At 43.4% G+C, this 12,443-nt stretch overlaps 1 protein-coding gene across 6 annotated transcripts in view; it reads left to right on the forward strand.

The window, feature by feature from the left end:
• The first annotated feature begins 8,107 nt into the window (after nucleotides 1-8,107).
• The window catches only part of NSMAF (neutral sphingomyelinase activation associated factor), a 56,347-nt gene continuing 52,011 nt past the window's right edge, over nucleotides 8,108-12,443 (forward strand). For all 6 annotated transcript variants that reach the window (XR_013345148.1, XM_077810231.1, XM_077810233.1 and 3 more), the window contains exon 1: nucleotides 8,108-8,251. Coding sequence is in view for 5 of the 6 variants with exons in the window: in XM_077810231.1 (XP_077666357.1) it covers nucleotides 8,199-8,251 (53 nt within the window). In the remaining variant the exon portion in view is untranslated. The remainder of the gene's footprint in view (nucleotides 8,252-12,443) is intronic.

Genomic DNA, 12,443 nt, shown 5'->3' on the forward strand with positions numbered 1-12,443 from the left:
CCCCTCAGACAGAGACAAACACCTACAAGATCTCTGTCAAGCTTTCTTACAACTACAGTACCCACCTGCGGAAGTAAAGAAACAGATTGATAGAGCCAGAAGAGTTCCCAGAAGTTACCTACTACAGGACAGGCCTAACAAAGAAAATAACAGAACGCCACTAGCCGTCACCTTCAGCCCCCAACTAAAACCCCTCCAACGCATTATTAAGGATCTACAACCTATCCTAAAGTATGACCCAACACTCTCACAAATCTTGGGAGACAGGCCAGTCCTTGCCTACAGACAGCCCCGCAACCTGAAGCAAATACTCACCAACAACCACATACCACACAACAGAACCACTAACCCAGGAACTTATCCTTGCAACAAAGCCCGTTGCCAATTGTGCCCACATATCTATTCAGGGGACACCATCACAGGGCCTAATAACATCAGCCACACTATCAGAGGCTCGTTCACCTGCACATCCACCAATGTGATTTATGCCATCATGTGCCAGCAATGCCCCTCTGCCATGTACATTGGTCAAACTGGACAGTCTCTACGTAAAAGAATAAATGGACACAAATCAGACGTCAAGAATTATAACATTCGTAAACCAGTCGGAGAACACTTCAATCTCTCTGGTCACGCAATCACAGACATGAAGGTCACTATCTTAAAACAAAAAAACTTCAAATCCAGACTCCAGCGAGAAACTGCTGAATTGGAATTCATTTGCAAATTGGATACTATTAATTTAGGCTTAAATAGAGACTGGGAGTGGCTAAGTCATTATGCAAGGTAGCCTATTTCCTCTTGTTTTTTCCTACCCCCCCACCCCCAGATGTTCTGGTTTAACTTGGATTTAAACTTGGAGAGTGATCAGTTTGGATGAGCTATTACCAGCAGGAGAGTGAGTTTGTGTGTGTATGGGGGTGGGTTTTTGGAGGGGGGTGAGGGAGTGAGAGAACCTGGATTTGTGCAGGAAATGGCCTAACTTGATTATCATGCACATTGTGTAAAGAGTTGTCACTTTGGATGGGCTATCACCAGCAGGAGAGTGAATTTGTGTGTGGGGGGGGTGGAGGGTGAGAAAATCTGGATTTGTGCTGGAAATGGCCTAACCTGATGATTACTTTAGATAAGCTATTACCAGCAGGACAGTGGGGTGGGAGGAGGTATTGTTTCATATTCTCTGTGTATATATAAAGTCTGCTGCAGTTTCCACGGTATGCATCTGATGAAGTGAGCTGTAGCTCACGAAAGCTCATGCTCAAATAAATTGGTTAGTCTCTAAGGTGCCACAAGTACTCCTTTTCTTTTTGCGAATACAGACTAACACGGCTGTTACTCTGAAACCTGTCTGTATGTATTTGATTCCTTTAACCAATTTTCACTCTAACCTTTCTTTCTTTCTTTCTTTTTATAAATAAACCTTTAGATTTTAGATACTAAAGGATTGACAACAGCGTGATCTTTGGGTAAGATCTGAGTTGTATATTGACCTGGGTGTGTGGCTAGTCCTTTGGGATCAGAAGAACCTGTTATTTGATTAAATTGGTTTTAAAGAACCACTCATCTATAAGTCTAGTCTTTTTGGTGGTGATACAAGGACTGGAATGCCTAAGAAAACTGCTGTTCTGACTTCTTGTTAGCCAGTGTGGTGAAACAGATGTTTACTTTTGTTGCTGGTTTGGTATATCTCATGGGAGAATAATTTCCAGTTTTGGGTGTGTCTGCCCTATTTCTCAGCAGTTTGTCCTGAATTTAGGTATTCTCAGTTGTGACCCACAAAGGCACGGTTACAAATGGCAACACATTTCAGTGCAGTTTTTCTTGGAAGGTTATATTTGCTAACCTCTAGTAATAATTAATAGGCCAGAATATCTCCTCCCAACTCCACTGTTATATAATATGCCACTGGTTTCCTCTTGTCCACTGCTGAGTGAATTTGAAACGTCCTCAGCAGTGGCCAAATATTGCTCCCATTAAAGAGCCAATGGAAGTTTTACTGTTGACTTAACTAGAGGCCGATAGGACAACATTAAGCACTTCAGAAAACTTTACTCGTACTAATTTTATAGGCATCCAGTGAGGATCCTAAAATGATCCTTAGCACTGAAAGCTGAACAGGAAAATGCCTTACTTATATCCACTAAATGAGATAACATGTGCTGCATACATATTACCCGAGACACCTCTGCTAATAAAATACTAACCACCCCTGAAACTTGACACCTATACTTGACATCCACAGTAATGAATACTATGTGGGTGGGGCGGGGAGTGTTGTGCATATATTCTCCCCTTTCCTGAAAAGATTTATGCACATGCTTAACTTTATGCTTTTAGGTAATGCTGATCAGAAATTTTATGACTAAACTTAGCTTAGTAGAAAAATGCCAATTTGATAGAACTAGTGCTTAATGTCTGGAGGACTGAGGTAGGTTGTGGAGGGTCACAGATCTCAGATTTTTTTTTTTTTTTTAAGTTTTAGGAGGTCACTACAGGGTTAAAAGATTCTACTGGAGCTGCTGACCTACCCAGCCCCTGGGCTCTGCTCCACTGGCACATGGGCAGGTACTGCCCACTCATTGGCCCATCCATCATGTATACAGGGGTCTGTATCCCTGGGGGAGTAGAGCTGAGCCCAGGCTGTGAGCAGCAGGAACCAAGGGAGCAGTAGTTGTAACTTGGCTGGAAAACATTGCAAAGATTTTGGGTGAGCTAAACTTCATTAGACAGGAGAGCACTTTGGTAATTAGTCTAAGCGCTAGAAAGTGTGTTAGGATTTTATTTTACATGTAACCATTTGTTTTCAATATTTTTACTTGCTACTTCTTAAATCTTTGTTTACTTTGTTAAATACATTTTTACTTGTTTTCACTATAAACATATCTATGTGCTGTTTGTTAAAGGCGGTGGTGATCTGAGGTAAAACTGACAAGCAGATGTGTACTGATTCTTTGTGAGCAGCAAATCTGTGATTTCTGTGAGTGTCCAGTGGACCAAGGGCTGGACACTCTAGGAGGACACTCTGAGGTCATGGGGCTTGGAGTGTGCCTAATGCTGATTGTAGAGAGTGGATCCTGCACAGTTCTAGAGGGGAGTGCTTGTGTTGTCAGTGGCCGGTGGAGTGGGGGAGCTGACCTGCGGTGGGCTTCCTCACACTAAGGGCAGGTGGTAGCAAGGTGCCTCACAACCCTAGGTACTGTCACACCCAGCCTCAGAGACTCCCCTAGCCCCACTGTCACTGCACCCCCATGAATGGAGAAAACCCCAAACCCACTGATTGTCACTTTACCCCAATTCCCAGAGAGCCCTCCAACCTCACAGAATATCACTGCACCCCATTCACCCATTCCCAGAAAGACCTCCACCAATCTATCACTTCACCCATTAGCCCCAGAGGGATACAACTGAATATCACTGCACCCCTAGGCCCCTCTCCCTAGAGATGCTCCCCAAAACTCACTGAATCTCACTGCAGCCTGAGCCCCCTATCACCAGGAAGACCTCAGCCACATTAAATTTCACTGCACCCTCCAGACCCACCATCTCCCAAACTTCCAGGATTGTATTTTATTTTAATAATTTGTATGAATCCCATTGCAACATTTAAAAAACAGTAACTATAAATAAGCATAAATAGCTTAATGAGCTACAATTGCATGCAAGTATGTAATATATGTATAAAAGAATTTGTGAATTGTCTGTACCAAGTGCATGAAAATTGACCTCAGATGGGTTATGACAGACCCATACACACACTATTTTTAGACTGGGTACAGAAAAATGTTTCAATGAATTTATTACAGATTACATGAAACACAGGAAGGTTTCTGCGGAAAAGGACCTAGGGGTGACAGTGGACGAGAAGCTGGATATGAGTCAGCAGTGTGCCCTTGTTGCCAAGAAGGCCAATGGCATTTTGGGATGTATAAGTAGGGGCATAGCGAGCAGATCGAGGGACGTGATCGTCCCCCTCTATTCGACATTGGTGAGGCCTCATCTGGAGTACTGTGTCCAGTTTTGGGCCCCACACTATAAGAAGGATGTGGATAAATTGGAAAGAGTCCAGCGAAGGGCAACAAAAATTATTAGGGGTCTGGAACACGTGACTTATGAGGAGAGGCTGAGGGAACTGGGATTGTTTAGTCTGCGGAAGAGAAGAATGAGGGGGGATTTGATAGCTGCTTTCAACTACCTGAGAGGTGGTTCCAGAGAGGATGGTTCTAGACTATTCTCAGTGGTGGAAGAGGACAGGACAAGGAGTAATGGTCTCAAGTTGCAGTGGGGGAGGTTTAGGTTGGATATTAGGAAAAACTTTTTCACTAGGAGGGTGGTGAAACACTGGCATGCGTTGCCTAGGGAGGTGGTGGAATCTCCTTCCTTAGAAGTTTTTAAGGTCAGGCTTGACAAAGCCCTGGCTGGGATGATTTAATTGGGGATGGGTCCTGCTTTTGAGCAGGGGGTTGGACTAGATGACCTCCTGAGGTCCCTTCCAACCCTGATATTCTATGATTCTATGATTCCACCTCTCTCCCTTCTAGCTCCAGGAAATGGAGAAGCACAGAGCTGGTGCTCTGCCTCTCTGTCTGCCCCCTGTCTCCATGGGACAGAGCATCACAGTGCTCTGCCTTCCTACCTAGCTCTGGGAAACAGAGAAGCTCTGGCAAATAAAGAGACACGGTATCTGGCCACTCTCTCTCCCCACTAGGTTGAAGGGGTGGAGAGGCAGAGTATTCCGCCATCCTGCCTAGCTCTGGGTGATGGACTCCAAGAACTGGATGGTTGGTTGGGAGACAGAGCTCCCAAGCTCTCTGCACCTCTCTCCAGCAGCCAGATGGAAGGCACTTGTAAAACTGACAAGAGCCTTCCCTGAAGGCAGCTGGGAAGCAGAAAATTTTCATTTGGGGTCTCCTGAACTGAATTAGTCTTTAAAACCTTTTCTCAAACAAATTTTGTGTTTTTGATGTTTCTTCCTGCTTCAGGATGAAACTTTTTCTTAAAAACACATAGTATTTTGTGAAAGGGATTCCCTTTTTTCAGCCAGTTGTACTTGTAAGTATGCCTTGACTGACTGGGACTACTCGTTAAGTGGGCACTATTGGAATACAAATAATAAACTGATTATGGGAGTATGGTCTAATGATTAGGGCCCTAGCCTGTGGCTTCAGAGAGGTGGGTTCAATTTCCCTGTACTGCTATGGACTTCCTAGATGACCTTGGGCAAGTCTCTTAGGTGTTCTGTGCCTCCATTTCCCATCTCTAAAAATGGGGATAACACAGGGATGTTGTGAAGCTAAATATAGTGAAGGTTGTGATGTGCTCAGACACTGTGGTGATGGGGGCTATTTGAATTAAAAATAGTTAGGGGTAAAAACACTTGGAAGTTTGGATGTTTGTCTACCTTATATGTTAATACTGCATTTGCACTCTTTATTTTAATAAATCAGGAACTACCTTTTTAATTCAAAACATTTATGGTTATAAGAAAGATAAATTAAAGGTCAGTTAATGAACAAATATCCAAGTGAGTTAATTAGCAAGATAGGGCTACTTCTATTCTAACCCTTGGCTTTTTCAAAATCACCTTTCCTAAAAGATCCTAAGTTGTTGGGTCAAATACTTCCTGGGTGTAACTCCATGGCCATGGATTTACAATCTGTGATGAATCTGATCTAGGGCTTTCGATTAATCGCAGTTAACTCTCGTGATTAACTCAAAAAATTAATCGTGATTAAAAAAATTAATTGTGATTAATCACAGTTTTAATCACACTGCTAAACAACAGAATACCAACTGAAATTTATTAAATATTTTGGGTGTTTTTCTACATTTTCATATATATTGTATTCTGTGTTGTAATTGAAATCAAAGTGTATATTATTTTTATTATAAATATTTGCACTGTAAAAATGATAAAAGAAATAGTATTTTTCAATTCACCTCATACAAGTACTGTAGTGCAATCTCTTTGTTGTGAAAGTGCAACTTACAACTGTAGATTTTATTTTGTTACATAACTGCACTCAAAAACAAAACAATGTAAAACTTCAGAGCCTACAAGTCCACTCAGTCCTACTTTTTGTTCAGCCTATCGCTAAGACAAACAAGTTTGGTTACATTTACAGGAGATAATGCTGCCTGCTTCTTATTTACAATGTCACAAGAAAGTGAGAACAAGGCATTTGCATGGCACTTTTGTAGCTGGCATTATAAGGTATTTACGTGCCAGATATGCGAAACATTCATATGCCCCTTCATGCTTCAGTCACTATTCCAGAGGACGTGCTTCCATGCTGATGACACTCGTTAAAAAAATAATGCATTAATTAAATTTGTGACTGAACTCCTTGTGGGAGAACTGTATGTCTCCTGCTCTGTTTTACTCACATTCTGCCATATATTTCATATTATAGCAGTCTTGGATGATGACCCAGCACATGTTGTTCATTTTAAGAACACTTTCACTGCACATTTCACAAAACACAAAGAAGGTACCAATGTGAGATTTCTAAAGATAGCTACAGCACTTGACCCAGGGTTTAAGAATCTGAAGCGCTTTACAAAATCTGAGAGGGCTGAGGTGTGGAGCATGCTTTCAGAAGTCTTAAAAGAGCAACACTCTGATGCAGAAAATACAGAACCCAAACCACCAAAAAAAGAATATCAACCTTCTGCTGGTGGCATCTGATTCAGGAAATGAAAATGAACATGCGGCAGTCTGCACTGCTTTGGATTGTTATCAAGCAGAACCCATCATCAGCATGGACGCATGTCCCCTGGAATGGTGGTTGAAGCATGAAGGGACTTATGAATCTTTAGCGCATCTGGCACATAAATATCTTGCAACACCAGCTACCACAATGCCATGAGAAGGCATTGTATATTGCTAATGCTTTCATATGCATTGGAAAGGAGTTCAGGACGGGCTGAAAGAGTGTGGAGTGAAAGATTCCTTTGCAGGTTGCGAGAGGCCGAAGGGGGAGGAAGGGAGAAAGGAGCGGGTTAACTTGACACTCCAGCTAGGTCCGAAGATAAGAAGCTGACTCCAGCCCAAGTTTACTGCACACAACAGATTCTCTGCTACCTGCCAAGAAAGATGGGAGCCTAGATTCCAACCCCGACCAGCCACGAGAAAGGAGAATTGCTGAACAGAACTGCAGGGGCTGCAAAAATGAGTGAGACTGCGAAGGTCAGCGAGTGGGAAAACAGTCTCGCATCCCTGAAGGTGAATATTAGGACAGCTGAGGAAGCCGCAGAAAGCCAGTGTGGACCGGTACAAAGAGCACAGGGGACAGAGGTACCTGAACGAAACACCCCAGGGCTTAAAAATCCTCTCAAAAGCCAAAGCAGGTCCGAGATCAACAGCAGACCCTGGACGGCCTGTGCACAGGACTGAACTCTTGTCCACCTTTCCCCCTCTTCTTCTTACCTTACTCCCAGGCTTGGCCGGCCTTGGGTTGTGCGTGTGAGTATGAAAGCGGATGAGGGCTCAAACACTAATGCTTTCTTCCTTCCTTTGAGTGACGTGGGGAGAACCCAGCACTCACCTGTTATTTTATTAATAAAGCTTCAAACTTAATCACTTGGTGTGCTCCTTCATCTCCTCCCCTAAAGATCCTGTGGCCTCAGCCTGATCACCTGACGCCCCAGACAGATCGGTAACCTAAATCTGTCAGATTTCAGAGCAGCAGCGGTGTTAGTCTGTATCCCTGACAAGAAAAGGAAGACTTGTGGCACCTTAGAGAGAACAAATTTAAATCTGACGTACAGCCAGGTCCTCGGCCCCTGCCCGGCTGGGTGGCCCTGGGCGAATCCCGGCCCGGCTCTGCGGCTCGGTTGTGGGGAGGGGGGCTAGTGACGATGCCCGGCTTTGGATCCGGCTCTGCATGACTGACAAGGGCTGCGAGTCCCGCTCGGGCCCGCCCACTGGGTAGCCACTGCCGGGCCTCGTTAATAACCAATAGCAGCAGCGGCCGCGGCTTGGTGGGAGTGTCCCCGCCCGGGGCCGGCAGCAGCACGGCTCTGGCACATCCCCCTGCAGCCGCCACCGCCAAGCGCCGTGTGGAGCGAGCCCGGCCCGGGCCTGGCCAGCGGGGTCCGCAGCCGCCCGCGCGGGCGCCCCGGGCAGTGAGCGGGAGGCCGGCCGGCCCGCCCGCCGGCCCCGCGCTCTCCGTGCCCCGGCGGGGCCTGCAGGCGGCCCCATGGCTTTCACCCGGAAGAGGCGGCAGGAGCAGCAGCTCTACTCCAAGGAGAGGTGGGGACTCCGCCGCGGGCTCGGCTGGGCCGGGCAGCCTGGCAGGGGCGGCCCCTCCCGGGCCGGGCAGCCTGGGGGCAGGCTTCGGCTTGGCCTCTTGCGGCAGGGGGGCCCACAGACACCCCTCCCCCCAGCAGAGAGGAAGGGCCGATTTGGGCAGCGCTGCCCCTGCCCTCCAAGAGGAGGGGGTCAGATTTGGGCAGCACTGACAGTTCCCGTTTCCTTTCACAGTGGGGGAGTCTCGTACGGGGCTGTGCATAGTGCAGACTCTGTCACACACACACACTTACACCCACGGAGCAAGTGTTCTGGACGTATGGAAGCACAGGATAAAGATCTGTTTCAGAGTAGCAGCCCTGTTAGTCTGTATTGGCAAAAAGAACAGGAGTACTTGTGGCACCTTGGAGACTAACAAATTTATTTGAGCATAAGCTTTCGTGAGCAGTTCACGAGGTGCCACAAGTACTCCTTTTCTTTTTGAGGATAAAGATCTGTTTATTGTTACATTTGGGGCATGGGGTTGGGAAGATGACATGAACACTACTCTGAGCACTTCTGGTTAATGGAGAAGACTAGAGTCACACACATTGGGTCAGGCCTACTCTTCATTGATGCATTGTACTCTTCATCCTTGGCAAGGAAACCACAGAACGATGAGACAAACTGAATGGCTAATTGACCAATGGCTAATAGAAAAGGGGAGCCGGGGTGAAATTAGTAAAGCATTCTACATATACATTAAATACAAATGTCCATTGGATTACTTTTATATTATTGAATATTCTGTTTACTTATAATAAAAAATACCACTTTTATGCTACTCTGATGCTTTTGGGGTAGTGTTGGGCACTGCCATAGGAGAAGGGTGTGATTCTTAGGAATATACAGCCTTGAGGGTGAGATGTATAAAGTAGAGGGGGAAAAAATCTTGTTGGAGGAGGAGGAAAAGAACAATCCTTAAAGCTCTGATGGGGCAAAGAAGTTCTTAGAGGGAAAGAGGATAGGAAAGAAACACTAAATCTGTTCCACCAAATTTCTTATTTTGTGGAAGAATGGTTTTCTTTTGTTTGAATGGAGAACTTTTAAAATGTAAAAAACATGATGAGATCGGGGTTGGAAAACTTAGTAGTGGCTGATAGAAAAGGTGAAGGACCCATCATCACCTGGGTTTATGAGCAAACTCATGTCTAATTCATTGTTCATTATTTGTGGATTGTCATCACTGCTTCTGAGACGTTTTCTCAGCCACTGAAATCTGATTATTTTTCTCTCAAATTTAATCTCACAATTTTATTGCCTGTTGTTTCTAATTTCAGCAATTCAAGAAATACTGATTTCCATCTTTACTAGTATTTATAACCCCTCCCAGTTTAATATCTGTGAATTTCATTTCAAGTGCTTGCTCCTTCCCAATCATTAGTCAAAATCAAAGTTCCCTTGAGCCAATGGCTCATGGGGTTGACCTGGTTAAGTGACGTCAATTTCATAGCCAACAGTACACAAGGTAATGATGTGGCCAGTGTGTCCTGGTGCCTTTGAGTGCCCTAACCTGCTGGACCAGCTACACATTTTGCAGCTGGGTGAACTGGAGCTGGCCTTTCAGTGTGAAATCGAGTGAGACTTGAACCCACAACCTTCAGAATTGTGATCATGTGATTGTACCTGTAGATTCCTTTGTTTTGATACCCAAATAGATGCTCCCCCTTTAGTATATTGGTTTGTACCCTTTTTATGACAAAGAAGACATGAAAACATTTAAAGCAGGGGTAGTCAGTAGGCAGACCCCAGGCCAAATCCAGACTGCCAGATGCTTTTGAATGAACCCTTTTACTTACGCATTATCATTATTGTTGGTTTTTAAATTATTTTTCTCTGGAGTCTGGACCTTGCCTATACATTGACCAAGCAATTTGGACCTTGACAAAAAATAATTGACTACCCCTCCTTTAAAGTGTTTTTCTGCTCCACATGGGTTTTTTTTTTTTTTTCAGTAATATAAAGTCTTGACACTCCTGTTTTTCTTAGATGCTTTTTCATCCCTTAATTGAAGGGCTAAGCTGTTGATTCTCTAACAGAGAGATTTTCTTCTATTTGCTTGCTGGGTATTTGTTAAAGGGACACAATTTTTGTCCAAATGCCTTTATCTACTAATGTGATCTTGGGTGTTGTAACTATATAACTGAAAGAGATTTGATTTTTTCCCATTTTATTTACTTTGTGCATTTGACAGTTTGTGTATAGTCAGTTTTGCTGGCTTTTTGCACAGCAGCATAGAGAAATATTTAAGATATAAGATGGTAAAAGTAGAAAATTTGACTGAGAGGCTGGCATAGTACCTCAAACAACATTTAACTCTCTTCGTGAAACTGACTAGATTAATTAGTTAATTGTATCCTTTTAAATGACCCACAGAAAAAGTTTTAAATCTCAATAAAAATAATTCCCTTCTCACTTAATATCTGATTTCATAAGTCTCCTACTCTCCAGTTATCTACAGTTTTCCAGAAAAACAGGACAAGACCAGAATTTCTTGTGGTACAAACTGAGCAAATAAAAAAGCAAGACTTCTTTGTATTTCATAAAAAATGTCAAACACAAAAAAGGGCACAAAACCCAGTGTCTCTTTTTTTCCTTTGCAGACCATCTTTAATAGGTTTAGAACAGAAATATCCCTTTCAGATGGGTAGACATCAATTCTTATTTCTCTGACACTTTTTTTTCTCCCATTTGCTTTGTAAGAAAACTACTTGAGGGACATGTATTGTGTCCCTTTTAATTGACTTGAATGAAAATCTTCTGTTTTGTAGCTGCTATTTTTGCTGTATGTTTGTTATTTGAAGGAAATAAAATTAGGTTTCTAAAAAGTACACTAATTTTAGTTACAAAATTTACAAGTAAAATGAGATGGCTTTATTTCCTGTAAGATCATTGTAGTGTTTATGGATTGAGTTCTCTATGCTGTTGGCTGTTAACGTGAACAGATGGGGTGGGATTAACTCATTGGTCTGACACCTGGTACAGAGGAACTTATAAACAGATATCTAATGATCTACATCTTGCATGCTACACTGTTTCCTGTTTAGGAAGCTTATCTGTTTCTGCATTAGTGTTCTGTTTGTGTGTAAAATATGGCAGCATACAGGTTCTGCAGGTGGATCCTGAGCAAAACAATTGTTTGGCTTTTTTTTCCCCCTAAGCTAATAACCTTGTCATCCTCTTGGAGCAAAATATCCAAAAACTTACTGAGGGCTGTCATGCTCAAACATCTGTAAATGAGTGCCACTTCTTATTTATGGATACTTTGTTCAGTTAATAGTGTCTAAAATTTTATTATGAGTTTTAGTTTATGAATAACCTGGTGATTCCAGCCATTGCAGATGTTACTCACGTTCTGATGCTGCAAGCTGTTCTATATAGATAACTTCAGTAGGGCTCTGTGCATGCACAGAGGTCCACCCATGTGGGGCATGTTGCAGAACTGAGGCTTAAAGCTGCACAAGTTGGAAATCCTACTTAAGGTTGCCTCCTCTCAAATAAGTAAGTCTTTGAAAGTCTGAGAGTGAGCTAAAGGTGGAAATGGAACTTCTATTTATTTTGTCTTACTGAAGGCTTTAAAACTCTGTAGTTATCTAAAATCTTCTCTCAGTGAATATAATTGGGCTGATTTGGTAAGCAGACAGCTTAGAGACCCAGTGGGAAGGGAGAGTGCTGAAACTTCAAATTTTCAGGCATCTACTAATCAGATTGATATGAGATGAATTTCTCAGCAGGATCCAGGGAGTACCCTCTCTGCCTAGGCGCTGAGGATGGTAATGATAGAAATGGGCTTCTCACAAGAGATTGACTTTGGTAGCCTCGCTTTCATATCTGTCTCTTTTTAGTAGGTTTGACCAAGGGGTTCCTGAGGTACAGACTCTTAGGGGGAAAAAACAGCTTTTCTTAGTGACGACACACTCTAGTAACATTTTTTTTGTGCACAGATAGAGATGAAACCAGAGCGCCGATCATCTCATCAGGGTCTCAATTGCTTGAGGGTGCCTAGCACCCATCAGCCTTTTGCAGGAGCTCAAATGAAAGCATTATTTCAAAAAGAGTTTGGTTCTCCATGTTTGTGCATGTGAAACAGTTCTTAGGCTCATGTGCCTATTTATGTAGCTAATGGATTTCAGATGTGCAGAGAGAGAGGCTAGCT

This window comes from Eretmochelys imbricata, chromosome 2 (genome assembly GCF_965152235.1).
Source record: "Eretmochelys imbricata isolate rEreImb1 chromosome 2, rEreImb1.hap1, whole genome shotgun sequence".
Lineage (NCBI taxonomy): Eukaryota > Metazoa > Chordata > Testudines > Cheloniidae > Eretmochelys > Eretmochelys imbricata.